General features: G+C 42.3%; 1 protein-coding gene across 2 annotated transcripts in view; it reads left to right on the top strand.

The window, feature by feature from the left end:
- Window positions 1-17,966, top strand: part of UBE2R2 (ubiquitin conjugating enzyme E2 R2) — a 157,681-nt gene that overhangs the window by 94,765 nt on the left and 44,950 nt on the right. Inside the window, exon 4 of one of the 2 annotated variants that reach the window (XM_078674722.1) lies at window positions 2,952-3,086. The exons of the other annotated variant lie outside the window; for it this stretch is intronic. Within the exon in view, the coding sequence (XP_078530848.1) occupies window positions 2,952-3,086 (135 nt within the window). The remainder of the gene's footprint in view (window positions 1-2,951; window positions 3,087-17,966) is intronic. 2 annotated transcript variants of the gene reach the window in all.

Genomic DNA, 17,966 nt, shown 5'->3' with positions numbered 1-17,966 from the left:
TCATATGGTTTGATTCTCTGAGCAGACTGAAAGTCATACTTTTACAGAAGAAGGTGGCTATAACCCCAACTCGAGATACACTTGATCTCCATTTTGCAAGGTCTTCAGCTAAGATAGAGGCTCTAGTCCGAACTAACTACCCACTCCTCATTTTTCGAAATCACCAAGAGTAAAAATAAAATAAACTACCCACTCCATTTGGGAGAAATGGTGCATCATATCTTTAACATGTCTGATACGAGTGGAATAGTTCACCTATATAAGACCATAGGTTCTGGGCTATTAAGCACCTTTCAGGCGGATTTAGGAGTTATTCCATCATTTAATATACTCCGTATTTTAGAAGGATTTTTTGGAGGGCATCCACTGATCCTGCTATTGATAGTGGGTATCCTGGTTTTAATTTTTCTGCTACCCAAAGGATTTCCCCAATTCCAAGGGATGGAAAAAGCGCTCTTGGAGCGACATTGCCATGAACACATGGCACTCAATTTGGGCACACCTCTGCTTTGGGAACTAAGCGAGCATTGGTTTCCATCGTTGAAATTAATCTGGGCAGACTGCATCTAATTTCCCCCCATCTTGGAGGTTGAAATGGGGGCTGGTTGGCGGGTTATCTGGGTGCCTTCCCTGGCCTTTGATAGAACACAAGCATGGTTAACTTACTTGTCTTGTTTTCCATATAAAATGCTCCCTCACATTGCTCGGCTTATGCTCCACAGTTGACTGACTCACTTGATTTGCTTTTTTAGACTTGTAGTCTTTAATGTAACTAAACGTGTTATTTAATTTAAAAAAGTTCCCTTGCATTTTTTTTAACTGTAATCGTCTTTGTTTAATCTTTTTGTGAATTTGTAATATTGTTTCAGCACAAAATACTTGGCATCCCAAACGAAGTACCTTATGCGAAATCTGGAAAAATGCATACCCTCCAATGTTCAGCAATTGTCCCCATCTCCTCATTGTCCCCATCTCCTCCTCCCCTTGACTTTCTCCCTATATGCTAGTTACCCTGTGGCCTTCTGCCTTTTCTTGATTGCGTGCTTGGCTACATAATCAGATATGAATTGCAGATCAGCTGTTCTTACAAAATAATTTAAAGATTTGAGTCTACATTAGTAACTTTTGCTGTAGCCTATGCACTGTAGTTTGGCAACCACGTCTTACATGAATGAGCCTCGCACCTGTAAAAATGTAGTTTACATTACCTAAGGACACACCTGTCACATAATACCAGCCCAATTATTTTTCAAATTAAAAGAAACCTTTGAATTGTTAAAGAACAGTAGGCTTTGTGGTAAATCTTACAGATATTGTCTCCCCAGCAACAATCTGAAATGCGTTCTACTAAAAAGAGTAGCAAGTGCATGGCTCGTTCGTGAAGCGCACATAATATAGTCTTAACTATAGATTGCTTTTAAAAGTCACAGAAAGCTCCACATAAAAGTAGACCGAAGGTGTGGAAAACGCAAAATTGAGTATAAAGGCAGTTACAAAATATTACCTTTTGAGGAAGCTAGTTTTAGGTGCTTATCTGCTAAGAGCTTGCAAGGGACTCAGGACTCAGAATTTCCTCATTATATCAAAGGTAAGGCAGTTTTTGCGTATACAGTCAGTAAAATCCGTTGCTGAAGCCATGTAGTAATTTCACATGTACATAACTAGTATCATAAAATCGGCTAAGGACTATGCAGTTCGTAATTAATATATATATATATATATATATATATATATATATATATATATATATATATATATATATATATATATATATTTATTTTCACCAAAAGTTCCTCTGAACACAAAGACGCTACTCCATGTGAGAATGTTCACCGAACCTTTTAATCCCAAAAAGCTGCACATTAAATGCTGTATTGTTCTCCCCAACGCGTTTCAAAGCAAACATGCTTCTTCCTCAAGGGGCAGGTAACAACTGACGAAAGAAACTGCGACATCATTTAACCTTTTCGACATGCTTTACCTCCAGCGGTGAACATTCTCATCACATGGAGTAGCGTCTTAGTGTTCAGAGGAACTTTTGGTGAGTGAATATATATATATATATATATATATATATATATATATATATATATATATATATATATATATATATATATATATATATATATATTCTCGCGCTCCTTGTTGCGTCAAGCCGCGCACTCCTGCACGGGTGCGTGTCGCGAGCGACGCTGCTCGCTATAATCTCCGCTACTTTTCTTCTCTTTTTGTAAAGAAAACAGCACTCGCGGGAGTAGGATCTAAGGTTTTATTATTCGATCCTTTGAGCACCAGACGCGTTTCGGCTCCTGCCTTTGTCACTGACAAAGGCAGGAGCCGAAACGCGTCTGGTGCTCAAAGGATCGAATAATAAAACCTTAGATCCTACTCCCGCGAGTGCTGTTTTCTTTACAAAAAGAGAAGAAAAGTAGCGGAGATATATATATATATATATATATATATATATATATATATATATATATATATATATATATATATATATATATATATATATATATATATAAATTTTTTTTTTACAAGAATATGTAAATTTTATTTTAAGATGGCTACGTAACAAATCATCAAACATTCATGGTGAGGTAACCACATTCTCCGTATAAGAGGACGCATCACGCGTTCACTGCTGTACATTGCAGCATAAAGCAAAATTTCTGTGTACTCTGGCTTAGTTTCAATTTTTGTATTTTAGTGCAGTAGTTTGCACCTAGTGGGCCCTACATTAAAAATATTAATACATTTTTTTTTAAAATAGGTCCTTAGTTTACAGCTTATCTTCAGCATCTGGCAAACATTATCACAATATGGGCAGTATCACTCTGTTTACATAACCCAACATTTTACACGTTCTTTAATCTTTTGTTTACTGATGTCCTATTTTTATGCATCCTAAACCACGCGTGTTTTTGAAAACTTTATGTATTACTTTGTAGGACAATCTTACTAAGTGTAATATCGTTGCTCAATGAGCCCAACACCTTCTCACCAGCCAATGTGGATGCTTCAGTCATGTTTAGAAAATGGAGGGACAGTAAAGGAAAAGACAAAGAATATGCAGAGATCATAAGGTAGGCAAGAGTGGTAAATTAAAACCCTAAATACATGTAATGGTTGTTACTATACCCGTAAAATCACCCTGTTATGCAAGAATTTTAGACACTTCTCAGACTGTTTACTTGGTGTGTGTGTGTGTGTGTATATATATATATATATATATGTATATGTATATGTATATGTATATGTATATGTATATGTATATATATATATATATATATATATATATACCCTTGTGAAGATACTTTTGTTCTTGCAATGTGATGACTGTTGTTGAACCCCATTCTTTTTAATTTTAAGTTTACGCAATCTTTGGTTCCTGCACTCTGCGGTTGGAGTGATTAGGCAAGAGATGAGGCTTGAAGACAGCCTCTGTTTTCCTTTTCTTGATTAGATGTACTCATGGACACTGCTGCTATGTACTTACTGGATGGATTTTTATGAATTGCTTTTTTCTCTGCTTAGTTTTGATGATCTAAAAAGTAGTTATTTTAATTGTGGGCTAATCTAACTTTCCAGCTTACTGTTTTCCATGTAGATACAGGGTTCAGTGAGTGTTGTTTCTATACTTTCAGCACTATTTCTTCATTGGTATATCTCCAATAATCTGGGCCAGAGCCACAGGTCATTTAGGAATTTTAGCTTAAATTGAGTTTCCATGATTCGGACATGAAAGCACTTAAGCAGTATATTTGAGAAATAGCAGTGTAATATCCACCATCCAGACACTTTTTTTAAGTCGAGCCTGGGCAGCACATGCGCTGCAAGGCATGCTGTATTCAGGTGTGGACTTAAAGCTCTACCCATTTTTTGCCCATGTTTTTAATTGGCTCCCGTCACTGTCCTTCGTAAACTGTGGCTTTTCGTTTGTCAATAGGCTTAATAGTCCCTCCTAGGTACCACCTTGTCTCATCTTGTAACCTCCCATGAGGACTGGCCCTCTTACGTGCATTGTTACTCGGTAGGCTTTAATTTCAGCCTCCGAGCACTATTTTGTTTAGTGACTTTTTAGGTTTCGCCTCGCCGAAAGCCTGCGCAGCAGACTTTCTCCGCAAGGCGAAAGCTTATGTGTACTCATGTTCCGCCCCTCTGTTCCATTGGCTAGCTCCATAAATGGAGGCTAGCCATTGGAACATAGATCTGTCCGTCATGGCCGGAGCAGATTTGTGGGCGTTCCGGCCATTTTTCCTCATCCCGCCCCCTTGCGATCGTCATGCGGCGGTGGGCGGTGTTTTTTTTTTTTTTTGTTTTTTTTACAGCTTTGTTTTCCACCATTTCAGAAGTGTCCTTTGCAGGGGTGGGTTGTGCGATGTCCCGCTGTCCGTTCCCGCCCCCCTCCCGCTGTCCGTGTGCCCGTTCCTGCCCCCCCCCCCTCTGTCCATGTGCTCGTCCCCCTCCCGCTGATACCTTGACCCGCCAAGTTCGCTTCCTAGCTCTGAGGATGAGGTTCCTCGGCGACCGCTGCTTTGGCTTTCTCTCCTGTTTCCCTTTGGTCGTCATCCTCTGTGTCCGTTCCCGCCCCCCTCCCGCTGTCCGTGTGCCCGTTCCTGCTCCCCCCCCTCCCGCTGTCCGTCTGCCCGTCCCCGCCCCCCCTCCCACTGATACCTTGTTTGTAGGAGGTTACCAGTGGTTGTCTCTCGGCCGCCAATGAATGATCATGTGAATATTGTTTTGACTCATTGGAAGCTCTTACCGTTTACTACTTCTGAATATTACCCAGCCTGCGGGCAGACTAGAACCAGCCCAGGGCACAACTTCAGTATTAACACCAACTGGCAGGCAGCTGATGATTAAAGCGCCCTGCGGCCTAAAAGCAAATTAAATGAACAAACACTCAGCGGGCTGCACGCTCACTAATTCCTCTTACTTGCGAGGAGAGCCACCACAATTTGTTACCAGGCGGCAGGCAGCTGCCCGCCTCCTCAGAGTCCTGGCTGTTGCAACAACTCACTCCCTCAGCCAACGCGGCCACAGGGTCATGATGATTGATTTTGAATTAACATTGCAGCTGTACGAGCATCGCTGCCATGATTTGCTGCAGCCCCACACAAAATCTGCAGCAGGACTACTGGACGTCCCACTACGCCTAAGTCTGACTCTGTGACTGTGTCACTCAACCGAACTAGTTGGCGGATGTCTTGGTAGTAACCATTGGGCACTGCCTCCCAAAGATGTCATGTAATCACGTCACAGCGGGAATCGCCTTCTAGAGATACATAGTAGCAGCAGCTACTCAGCCAGCGGAGTCCCCATGCCTGTAGGGAGCAGCGTGTGCATGCCACAGTGCGCTGACAGACGCTCCACCTTAATTATATCAGTATAGCAGCATCAGGCAGCACTAACGGCTTGACAGCCAAGAAGCATCAGTGCCGGCTGACATAAGTATTAAAGATGGGGCGCTCGGTTAGGGTAGCAGTGTTGCATCAGAGAGGTGGAAGAATGGGGATTTCCGGAAGAAGATGTCACTATACGTAGAAAGACAATTTAGCACCAACTGAAGTCTTTCTGTGATAGACACCGAGGAATAGTTTTTGCACACTGCTCCATTGCTGTGTATATTTTGGCACATTAATGTTTGGGGAAAACCATTGCAGTGCACCTTTCAGGAAATGGACCAGTCTGCATTCGGTAACTAGATCCAGCACATATTCTTAAGTTGTCAAGGACTGCTTCCGTCCAGTGCATGAACAGGGAGGCATCCATTAATTAAAACTGTAGGGCATTGATTGTTATGGAAATGTAGGGCTGTCTTACCTACAAAGTGTAGGTAAGTTTGACCAAGAGTGTTAAACTCCCGCAGGTGCAACGTTCGGTTGACTCAGGGTGAGCCATAGTTTAAAAACAAAGGAGAAAGCTAAAAAATGTGTCTATATGCAGAAAGGAAGGATGATGTTATCCTAAATTTGTGCACGGGGAGCTGCCATCAGGGCAGCCTCGATTGGCGACCAGACCACCAAACCTGGCATGGGAGTTTGGAGCTGGAAATCTCTCCTCTCTAAGAGGAACTGAGCAAGAGTTTGGCCACCTCCATGATGATGGGCCATACCTGTGGAGACCCAAGTGTAGAACGGCCTGATACTTTCAGAAGACACCAGGTGCAGTAGATGGAGAGGAGTCTGCAACCCAGACCTACTGATTCATGGGTATGCAGTATTTGGCAATGTGCTGCAAGTCACCATTGTAGGGATCACAACCTGGGTGGGTGAGTTCAGGGCATCAGGTAGGGTAGGACAACTTTGTGACTTAGATCCATTGCCACAAGCCTCATACTCAAGACACAGATCTTACCAATGTGGATGCAAAGACATATGTGCTACTGACCTCACGTCCTGCTCCCATGGACCAGTAGCAGCCTCACCATCTATTGCACTACAACCTCGGAGTCAGTGCTAGGGAGTGCAGAGTGGCTAGGGAGTGCAGAGTGGCTAGGGAGTGCAGAGTGGCTAGGGAGTGCAGAGTGGCTAGGGAGTGCAGAGTGGCTAGGGAGTGCAGAGTGGCTAGGGAGTGCAGGCTAATGGCAATGTAAATGACAATGCCATTTATTTATCGGTTTTCAAAACCAACTCATAAATACAAATTTTGTCATTTACAATGCCAATAGCTCTAACTTTTCCAAAGGCGAAACCATTGCATTGTAAATGCTTGTTACTGCCTGCCGTTGCAGGCAGGACATGCTCTCAACTGTTTTTGTTTTTTTAACCAGGGCGTGCCTTTCTTTAACCAGTGCGTGCCTTTCTTTAACCAGGGCGTGCCTTTCTTTAACCAGTACATGCCTTTCCTTATGCGTCCCTTGCCATAATGTTTTTTTATTTATTTTATAGCGCCGCAATGTTGCGCACCATGGGGCGCTTTTATAAAAACATTTGTCAGCTAGACATGCTTTTTTTTCTTGTAAAAAATAAATAATAATAATAATAATAATAAAAGCTCCCCATACCGATCTTTCTTTTTAATGACGGCCGCACACATTTCTTTAGACACAGGCCGTCTAAAGAAGGCTTGGCCAGCATTATATTGAAAGCACAGCATAGGATGCTTTTACAAACAAGCGTTTGCAATGCAATCGGTCTCGCATTCGCATTTAAGCTGTTGACAATGTAAATGACAGTGCCTTTTATTTGTTTTTAACAACCAACACAAATAAAAGGCATTGTCATTCACAATGCCAATAGCTGAAACTCATGAATGCGAGACCTATTGCATTGCAAATGCTTGTTTTTTTAAATGGGTGGGGGAGGACTCTCCCACCAAAAACCAACTGGGTGGGTAGTACTTATTTGCTAAGATCTCCTATGTGGTTTAACACCACTTTGATTTCAAGGGCTGTCTTTTGTTTCTCATCCACTGTTCATCTGGACCCCATATCTGCTGTGCAGGGACTTTTTGAAAATTATTTTCTAAGGAGCACTTGTTTTCACTGATAATACAGTTATGGTGCCAGTCTGTTAATGTTACTTAAAATGAGTCACTGTTTTATACAATGAATGACTTGAACGTGCTTTGCACACCAAACTGTAGAAAGTGCTTCTGTTGTCTTGATACTGTCACTTTGATTCTTTAAGCACCTTCCTGTGTTCTTAAGGGTTTTTGGCCTTTACTGGATGAATAGTGGGCTGCATGCCAATCTCAACAGTACCTGTCCTGTATGTGGCTTATTCATTTTCAGTAGTACAGCTTTGTAGATTCAGATGGCTGTCCCAGAAATTTTTCGTTTACTTTGTTCCTTTTGTATTTATATGAACTTCTATGACTTGGATCAAGCTAAAAACCAAAAGAACACTGTTCGCTGTTTTTTTTAAGACTTTTATGGAATTGACTAGACTTGATTGTGACTGGTTGGTGAATGGGGAATGCCTTCCTAATTGTTGGTTTTATTGAGTATATTCCTCCTGCTTCATGGAAATTCATCTTTTTGTTGAGATGCAAACCTGAGGTGGTTGGTTTGCATGAAGCATTTATGGTAATTTTTCGTGTATAGAGACCGACGTTTTCATCTTTGCAATTAACCTTGTGTTTTCATATTGAGACACAAGCTGGTGGACTTCTAATCATGAAGGTCAGTGGAGCCCTTTCAGAAGGAAAAGTAATCTACTTTAACAATGTATGCCACCTCTATTATCATAGTAAGTAGCACTCAGACCTAGTTCAGTTCCATGGTGAGAGCTTTTTTCCCTTTAATTGTTGTCCTTTTCTTTGCCAAAGGTTAACAGTAAAAACCCCAGCTTTCCTATTCGCTTGCCGATATACACATGAGTTTCGTTGGTGTTTAATCACTGGGCTATTGCCATTTTTCTGGGAGTTTTTTTTTTACTTCATACAAGTGTTAAATCTGTGGGTCAGATACTGGTACCAGGTACGTCCTGGTCAAACGTTTACCTTCAGATGTAGTCTTTCCTTGGAGAATTCTTCTCGTTCACAACAAGACCTCCCTGTGTGATTTTAATGGAGGGCTCGAAGTTGGCAGCTTGCACCCTTGGCAGTGGTCCCACGGAAATCCTCCTGGAAGCGACTTGGCAAATGTCTGGAAGTTGAGCAGCTTCCAGCAGGGCAAACCAGCAAGTTTGATCCGACGGCGATGGACCTTTGCCAGCTTGGCTTTCGTGTTAATTTTATTTATTTATTTAAACGGTTTTATATAGCGCTGGCTAGACCCAAGGGTATTAGAGCGCTTTACAGGGGATGAGAGTGAACCAGAGGCATGAAGGTTCCTATATCTTGCCACGTACGCCCTCTCATCTCTTAGACTTATGCTCATGAAGAGGAGGATGATTTTGAGGATGATGACGACGATGAGGGAGCTTTTGGGATAGCTCACCATCCTTCAGAATTGAACATTAAGTGCCAGGATGATGACTATTCTGAGCATTACTATCAGGAGAACTTTGTAATGCCTCATCATACAGAATACCAAAGGCTATCTTGTGCCTCAGAGACCAGCCATCTGCCACCGAGCCTCATTCAAGATTTACAGGCCATGCTGGCAGACTATAGACAGCGTTTTTCCCCCACAGCAGGTTGTGCCTCCACCCCAACCTGCAGTCCCTGTTCCTCAACCTGAGATTCCACCGCCTAAGTCTCCTGTCACGGAAACTCCACAACCTGCTTTGCCTACACAAACCCCGGATACTTCTTCGGACGAAGAAGTAGAAGAAGGCGAGTTACCGAATAATCCTCCGTTGGATCCGTGGGGTGATTACGTTATTCCCATGCAGTCTCCACCAACCCCACAACCTTCAGACTCCCCACCTGAAGACATAGGTGGGTTCCATAATCTCATGCAGCGAGCTGCAAATAGATTTCAACTACCAGTAACAGTGGAGCAGACAATGTTTTCTTCATGATTTTAAAGAGGAAACTAGGAAGGTGTCTAGAGCCATTCCTATTATAGATTATATCTGGAACCACCAATGACTCCGCCCAGGGGCCCCCCTCCCACTCGTCTCCACTTATTGTTCAAGGAAGTTCAGTCAATGCTCCTCAAGAACGCTATAGAAAGGGTTCCAGTTCATCAGAGGCGGACAGGTTTCTATTCCAGTTTTTTGCTCATAAAGAAGAAATCAGGGGAATGGCAACTGATCTTGGACCTGCTCAATCTCAACAGATATCTCAAGAAGCAGGGGTTCCGCATGGTCACTCTTTCGGAAATTGCCTCAACGAGGGAGATTTTATGGCTTCTTTGGACATGGAAGACGCTTACTTCCACATCCCAATCCACCCAAAACATCGAAAATATCTCCGTTTCACTGTAGCTGGCGCCCATTATCAGTTCAAAGTACTCCCATTTGGCCTCAAGTCGGCTCCAAGGATTTTTACGAAGTGCCTGGCCCCGGTTGCGGCAGCACTACGCTCTTCAGGGATCCAGGTTTTCCCGTACTTGGACGACTGGCTAGTCAAAGGCTCATCAATGGGCAGAGTTCAGAACGACATAGCAAAGTGTCGCAATCTCTTTCCATCCCTAGGTCTCACTGTGAACGAGAAAAAATCCCAATTGATTCCGAGAAAAATCCTGCTTTTCCTAGGAGCTCATCTGGACACCGTACAATGCAAGGCATTCTTGTCTCAAGAAAGGCAGCTCCGTCTGCAGACGTTGACCATAAAACTGTCAAAAGGAAAGTCACTTTCTGGTCTCTGGTTTGCTTCACTTCTGGGAGTGTGTTCTTCGGCCATAAATCTCATTCCTCTGGCACGTCTCCAAATGCGGCCTTTACAGGAGGAGCTACATCTTCAGTGGACAGGTTCCTTCGAGGACATCATCAGTCACCCCGCGCATGATAGATGCTCTCCAATGGTGGACGCAACAACGCAATCTAAAACGAGGACTCGCATTCTTGCAAACTCCTCCGGACTTTGTTCTAATGACAGATGTGTCCATGGAGGGCTGGGGAGGTCATCTCCAGGACTTGCAAGTGCAGGGCAAATGGTCTCAAAAATGCAAACAATGTCACATCAACAGTCTAGAGTTGAGAGACATCTTTCTATCCCTTCAAGCGTTCCTTCCCAGAATCGCAGGGACATCAGTCCCGGTCCAAACGGACAATACCACCAGCATGTTTTATGTAAACAAGCAGGGCGGGACAAGGTCAGCTACCCTCTTGAAGGAGGCACATAAGTTATGGGAATGGCTGACACTTCACAGCATAACTCTCAAGGCGGAACATGTCAAGGGCCTTCACAATACCCCAGCGGACAAACTCAGCAGATCCTTGTCGAATTGCCACGAGTGGGAGCTGGACAACACTCAATTTATCAAGGTATTTCAGACTTAGGGCAAACTAACGTTGGACTTGTTTGCAACCCAACAGAACAAGAAATGCTAGTATTACGCCAGCAGATACCCTCAACAGGAATCAAGAGGGAATGCCCTGTCCATGCAATGGTCAGAGATTTATGCTTACGCCTTTCCTCCGATCCCGTTGATTTCACGGGTGTTGCGCAAAATGAAACTGGAGAGCTGCTGTCTCCTTCTAATTGCTCCCAGATGGCCTCGTCAGTATTTGTTTCAGGAGCTCATGATGCTATCGCAGGAGCCTCCAATCAAACTTCTCCCGGCTCCGACACTACTGTCACGCAACGAGGGTCAGATACTTTACCCAGACCCTCAATCTCTGAAATTACATGCATGGCTCCTAACTTCTTAGAGTTTCAACACCTCCAAATTCCTCAGGATTTCCGGGACATCTTAAAGAAAGCACGAGCCCAGAGCACATTAAAGACTTATCGTCTGAAATGGAAGCGATTCTGCTCCTGGTGCACTTCGAATGCTTTACACCCTATTGAAGCTCCAGCAGAAAAAATTCTTCCTTATCTCTTACATTTGGCTCCTTCTGGTCTTTCTTTCCCTTCGATAAAGGTCCATCTAGCGGCTCTATCCAGGTTCAGGAAGGTGGCTGACATTCCCTCACTGTGTTCTTCATCGCTGATAAAACAGTTCATTAGAGGCCTTTTCCGGGCTTATCCTCTGGTTAAACCTTCACCACCGGAATGGGAACTCAAAACAGTCCTCTCACAGCTGATGAAGCAGCCGTTGGAGCCGATTCACAAAGCCGACCTCAAGTATCTGACATGGAAGGTCGCCTTGCTTTTAGCCCTTAATTCTGCCAGAAGAGTAGGAGAAATTCAGGCTTTCACTATAAAAGAACCTTTTTTACATTTCTCTAGAGTATGTAACTCTTCGAACGAATCCAACTTTCATACCCAAAGTGCCTTCCCAGTTCCATCTAAATGAACCAGTGAAATTGCGAGTTTTCTTCCCAAATCCTACAACACCGGCAGAAAGAACACTGCATTTTTTGGACATTAAACGATGTTTGAAGTTTTATCTTCAAAGAACAAATAGCTTCAGGAAATCAGATCAATTATTTGTGGCTTATGGCCAGGCTACACTTGGGAAAGATGTCACTAAAGCCACAATTTCCAGGTGGATAGCCTCCGCAATCCATTTTTGCCACGTCAAATCTAACCGACCATTACAGAGAACTGTCAGGTCTCACTCTACAAGAGCTGTTGCAGCGTCTACAGCATTATTTGCAGGAGTGACGCTAGAGAATATTTGACGTGCTGCGACATGGAGGAATGTTCGCACATTTACAAGACATTACTGCCTGCAATCAGCAAGTCAAGATGATGCGGCAGTTGGTCAAGCGGTTTTAAGTCACCTGTTTCAAGTCACCTGTTTCCATAAAGAACAGATTCAGGTAACCAATGTTTTATTCATCTTATAATGAGTCTATATCTTCCAATCTTTCTGTGGTGGTTAAAATGTACATGTATGGCAGATTACTTGTTTCTTTGTACCGATATTACTTTTCCTGCTTAATATTATATGACTACTCTTTGGAATTTAGTCATGTTTTTCATTCGTAATGTATTTACTTTGCAACTGTTGGTTGTTAAACATGTGTTTATGGTAGTGTATCATAATAAGTCTCCCACCATCCGCAACCGAGTTTTGCCTGGCATACTGCTTGCTAGTCGGATTCAGGCATGTGAATCTATGAACGATACCCCAATACTGGATAAGAAAACAAGTTACTTACCTGTAACTTCAGTTATCCAGTATTGGTATCTTTCATAGATTCACATGCACTCACCCTCCCCGGAGAGTCAGTTCTCTAATTTTGGGATACTCATTCCCACTTGTGCTAACGAAAATCTGAGGAGAACTGGCTCTGCAGAGAGGGTTCTAGAGTGTGCTGTGAGCTGATTGATTGGAACAAAGACTTTGGTCTTTTTAGCATAATGAGGTAGATAGGCTACTACAATCTAGGCCTCAGGCCCTTTCTCATAGGGCCTACTACTGTAATTTGCTTTTGGCACTGCTTTTTTATATACCGTGGGACTCCCGCCTCGCCGACAGGGAATGATTCAGGCGTGTGAATATATGAAAGATACCAATACTGGATAACTGAAGTCACAGGTAAGTAACTGGTTTTCTTCTCCTACGTCCATAAGAAGGCACAAACCACCACCATCATTACAATGGGTATACTGTTCCCAAACAAGAAAAGCAGGTGTTAGAGTATACCAAAAACACCTGATGGTTCTGCGACACTGCAGACTATGTAAGAGGCTAGTCCAGTATTGCTGGGACTTGGCAAGCAATGTAATCAATGAAAACTGTGGTTTGCTTTGTGGATTCACTATATTTATAGTGAGATATCAATCACTTTTTAACTGCGACGTAGTCGCTATATCTGTATGAAAAAGCATGTGAACACAGAACATTTAAGAACACAAGTCAAAAGTTAGAGCAATAACCACTGTACGTTCCATACTGATGTTCATATAGGTCACATACAATTCGAAGTTAAATAATCGAATAGGCATATTATTAATTTATAAATAATGAAGCACTGATTCAAATGTGAAAAGTGAGGCTGAACAGTGCTTAAGAGTGAGAAGTAGTGGCAATGTAATGCATGAATGAAGGAATGGGGCTGTTTAAAGTAGAACTACAGAGGAGTTATGTAATCTATTACCTCCAAATTTCGTAGCTAAAAATTCTTTACCAGTCCAAGGGAGTGAATATGTCAATAGTGCAATTTAGCAGGGATCAGGACAGATGTTAAGGACCATGTAAGCAACTTTAGGGGGACGCAAAGGAAACTGGGAAAACCATGATCGTGAGAAATTGAGGTGGAACGGACCTGGGGGTCTGAATAGCTCTAGCTGGATAGCCCAGGAATACAGGATCCTCTTTTCAAACCACTTACTAAAGAGAAAATAGTATGCACTGCGGATAATCTAGCAAGCTGGAAAGCTCCTGAGTTTAGATGACCTAAAAACAGAGTTTTATACAACAGACCAATTATAGTACAGCATCTACTCCTGTATGAGGAGGCACTAGAGAAATTAACCCTACCCAAATCCCCAGGGGAAGCAAGCTGGGTAAGGATCTGGCGAGTGCTTCCTATAGACCTTTGTCCGTTAACAATGATAATTACCTGTCATAAATTATAACCACCAGACTCTTGCCCCTAATAAACCCCACCTTGCATAACACTTTGATAAATGGTTGTGTTAACACAATATGTGAAGTGTGGCGGAGGGGAAAATATAGTAAATATTAATTACTCGACTTTGCCCTAGGGGAAAATGTAGTAAATATTCAGGTACTCACATCTATCCCTAAAGTATCTTTTTCCATAATCTATATAAAAAAATATTCTCATGTTACAAGACTTTACTAAAGAGTAATCCAGCAGTGACCTAATCTCTGTAACACTCGTGTTTGTATAAACAGCAATATTTCTTGTTCCACTATATGGACCTGTAATAGTGTCTCACACCAGTCCTCTGGTTCTGGTGGTACGTTCTCCTTCATTTTCCTATCCGAAATTATGCAAACGTAAATATGTACAACTAAATTTTACTACCAAACATCCACATACCTGCAAAGAAGGAAATCTGGGAGTATATAAAAAACTGAAATACCCCTCTCCCCCCAATGTTTAATACACATGTTTATTGGCACTAAGCGGCAAGCCTGACATCCCTAGACGAGATTTCTCTTTACTCTTTCTTCCATCCAGTATAGTATTATATATATATATAGATATATAGATATATATATAGATATATATATATATATATATATATAGATATAGATATAGATATAGATATAGATATAGATATAGATATAGATATAGATATAGATATAGATATAGATATAGATATAGATATATATATATATATATATATATATATATATATATATATATATATATATATATATCGCTCCAAAAGATACCCAGCCGGGTTAATCAGGACAAATAGCACTCACAAGCACGACAGTTGCTTTCAGCAGGGGGTAGATTTATTCAGATAGACACGTTTCGGGAGAAAACTCCCCTCGTCAGTATTTACATCTGTGAAACTGAATACTGTGCCCTTATCTATGTTTGTCATGTATCATGAACATAAACGAGGGACTACGCAAAGCGCCTCATGAGCGCCATCTTTGAATGTACAAATACATTGTTTACCAGACATTGCTTGCGAGTTTGTTACACCATCAATTGCGCCGTGCATCGGCATAACCGTCATCTTAATAATTACCCACATCGTTTATAATCGGAAAACCATTAGTATCTGAATTACGTGGCTCGGATGACTCAAAAACAACTTCAACCTGTGTGTCAAGTCAGAAATCGGACATAGAAACATCAGGTAAATCTCGCCGTGGATCGGCAATGGCAGCCCCTATGGACTGCCTACTTAAGGTGCAGCAAAATATGCAGCAATGTACTTTACACATGTTAACAAAAAGTTAATAAAGATAGCATCTTTAACCCCAAGCCACAACTTGTTTTAAAACACCAAAATAAAAAATACAATTCATCTCAGAGTCATTATTCCATCAATTTTACAGATTCCATGCACTTTAACCCATCATTGTCAACCCAAATGAGAGGCCAGTTCTTCTCCCATGTTCAATCCCTTAGGTGCTCTGGTCTCTAAGTCTATGATATAACGAGACTCAAGTCTCCTAAGCGTGAGCAACCTATTGCCCCCTCTTGGATTTGCTTCAACTCTATCCAAACAGAAATATCTCAACAGGTTCCTATCACTATTATGTTTGATAGAGAAGTGGCATGCCACGGGATAAGTGAAATCCTTATTGGCTATAGCCCGCATGTGCTCTAGTATCCTCAGTTTGACAGGATTGATCGTGCTACCCACATATCTCAACAAGCACGGGCACACAAGACAGTAAACCGCATGATCGGAATGGCAGGACATAAATTTACTGATCTTCTTCCCTCCAATGTGCCCAGGGACCTCATAGCTTAATGTTCTTTTACTCGAGAGGCAGGCCTTGCACTTTCCGCAAGGGAAGAAGCCTTTGGCCTCCTTTAGTGTACCCTGTCGTTTCTCAATGGGTCGTAAATAGCTATGGACTACTTGATCACGAAGTGATCTCGCCTTCCTGTATGTAATTAATGGCACGTTGGGTATGTCAGAGCCAATAATCGGGTCTGCTTTCAGAATATGCCAATGTTTTGACAGAACTGATCGCAATTTGTAGGAGTCCACAGAATAGGAAGTGATCATGCGGAATTTACCTTCTGTGGTGGAGGCTGGCTTTTTGACAAAGACTAGAGCGAGGGACGCTTCTAACCTTATTTAGAGTCTCTCTTAGAAGATGGGGACTGTACCCTCTTATCATGAACCTCTCCATACATTCCAAGGCTGCTTTTTCAAAACACTCATCCTGGCTGCAGTTGCGCTTGAGCCGCAAAAATTCCCCGTATGGAATGTTATTAATTAATTTCCGGGGATGGCTACTGGACGCGTGTAAAACGCTATTCCCAGCAGTAGGTTTGCGGTACAAATTAGTGCAGATGTGCCCATCCCTAATGCTTACTTCCAGGTCCAAGTAATTAACTTTTTCCCTGTTGATATCCCCAGTGAATCTCAAATGAAATTCATTATCATTGAGAATATCAATATACTGATTGGCTTCCTCAATCGAACCATTCCATACTAGGAACAGGTCGTCAATGTACCTGCTCCATAGTACCACCTTGGAGTTCCAGGTGGAAAGTCTGGGGGCCCAGGCTACCTGCTCCTCCCACCAGCCCACGAATAAATTCGCGTAGCTGGGAGCGAAGCAGGAGCCCATGGCTGTGCCAGTCAGTTGGCGGTACATGGTGTCCTGAAAGAGAAAAATGTTGTTACGTAAACAGAATGCAATTAATTCTAATAGCATCCTATTATGTACTGCATATTTAAGCTCTCTCTTGTTGAGGAAGTACTCTATGGCATGGAGGCCCTGGTCATGATCTATGCAAGTATACAAACTCGTTATGTCCAGGGTAATCAGTATGTACGATGGTTGCCAGTTCAAGAGTTCCACCTTCTCTATGAAGTCTGTGGTGTCTCTGATATATGATTTCAAAGACAGCACAGCACTGAATAGGTGGTGGTCTAAGAATTTGGAGAGGTTCTCCGTCAATCCTCCCATAGAGGAGATTATGGGTCTCCCAGGGGGGTCGTTGATGTCCTTATGGACCTTGGGAAGATGGTAAAAACAAGGTAACACAGGGTTGGTAGTCTTGAGAAAAAGATATTCCTCCAGATCTAGCATCTGTGTATCATGCCATTTCTTGAGTAAAACATAGAGATCATTGATGCTGGATAGATAATCTTGTTTCTTTATTATGGCATAGCAGGAAGCATCCTGCAGTTGACGCATAGCCTCAGCCACATATTTAGTCCTGGACATGATGACAACGTTGCCTCCCTTGTCAGAGGGTTTGCACACAATGGTTTCGTCATCCATGATGGTCTTAATGGCTAAATGTTGTTCCTTGGTGGTATTGAATGGTATTCTCCGATTTTCTTGTGTGGTTCTCATGGCCATCAGATCCCTGGTGACTATTTCAGAAAAAATGTCAATCGAATCCACCGCAGTCTGCGGAACAAATTTAGAAGCCAACTTAAAATTGCTTTTAGGTGCTGTTTGATCGATGTCGACATTAGCCAGTCTTTGAGTGAGGGTATTGCCTGTTGTTTCCATTTCCATATTGCATTCCTGTCTCAAATTATGTAACACTTCGCAGGCGGTGAGATCATTGACGGTTAATAGATCCGTGTCCTTTTTACTCTGTCTTAGATGCTTAGCTTCTTGGGCTGTTGGTTTAGTTTTATGAAACTTGTGCAATTTGATCTTCCGGACGAATTTAAACAGATCGATACGTGTCTGTGTGTACTCCATGCTTTTATTTGGACAGAATGTCAGTCCCAACTTTAGAACAGACTCTTCTGCTGGAGTTGTGTCTTTCCGATAGATTCAAAATGGTGAGTTGTTCTGAAGGGCTTACCACCTTCCCCTTCTCTGGCTCCTGGTGATTCTCGTAGTTGGTTTGTTCTGGGTGTTGCCTCTGCCTCTT

The sequence above is a fragment of the Lissotriton helveticus genome, chromosome 2_1 (genome assembly GCF_964261635.1).
Source record: "Lissotriton helveticus chromosome 2_1, aLisHel1.1, whole genome shotgun sequence".
Lineage (NCBI taxonomy): Eukaryota > Metazoa > Chordata > Amphibia > Caudata > Salamandridae > Lissotriton > Lissotriton helveticus.
The sequence above is the reverse complement of the archived record's forward strand: the minus strand, read 5'-3'. Positions and strand labels throughout refer to the sequence as shown.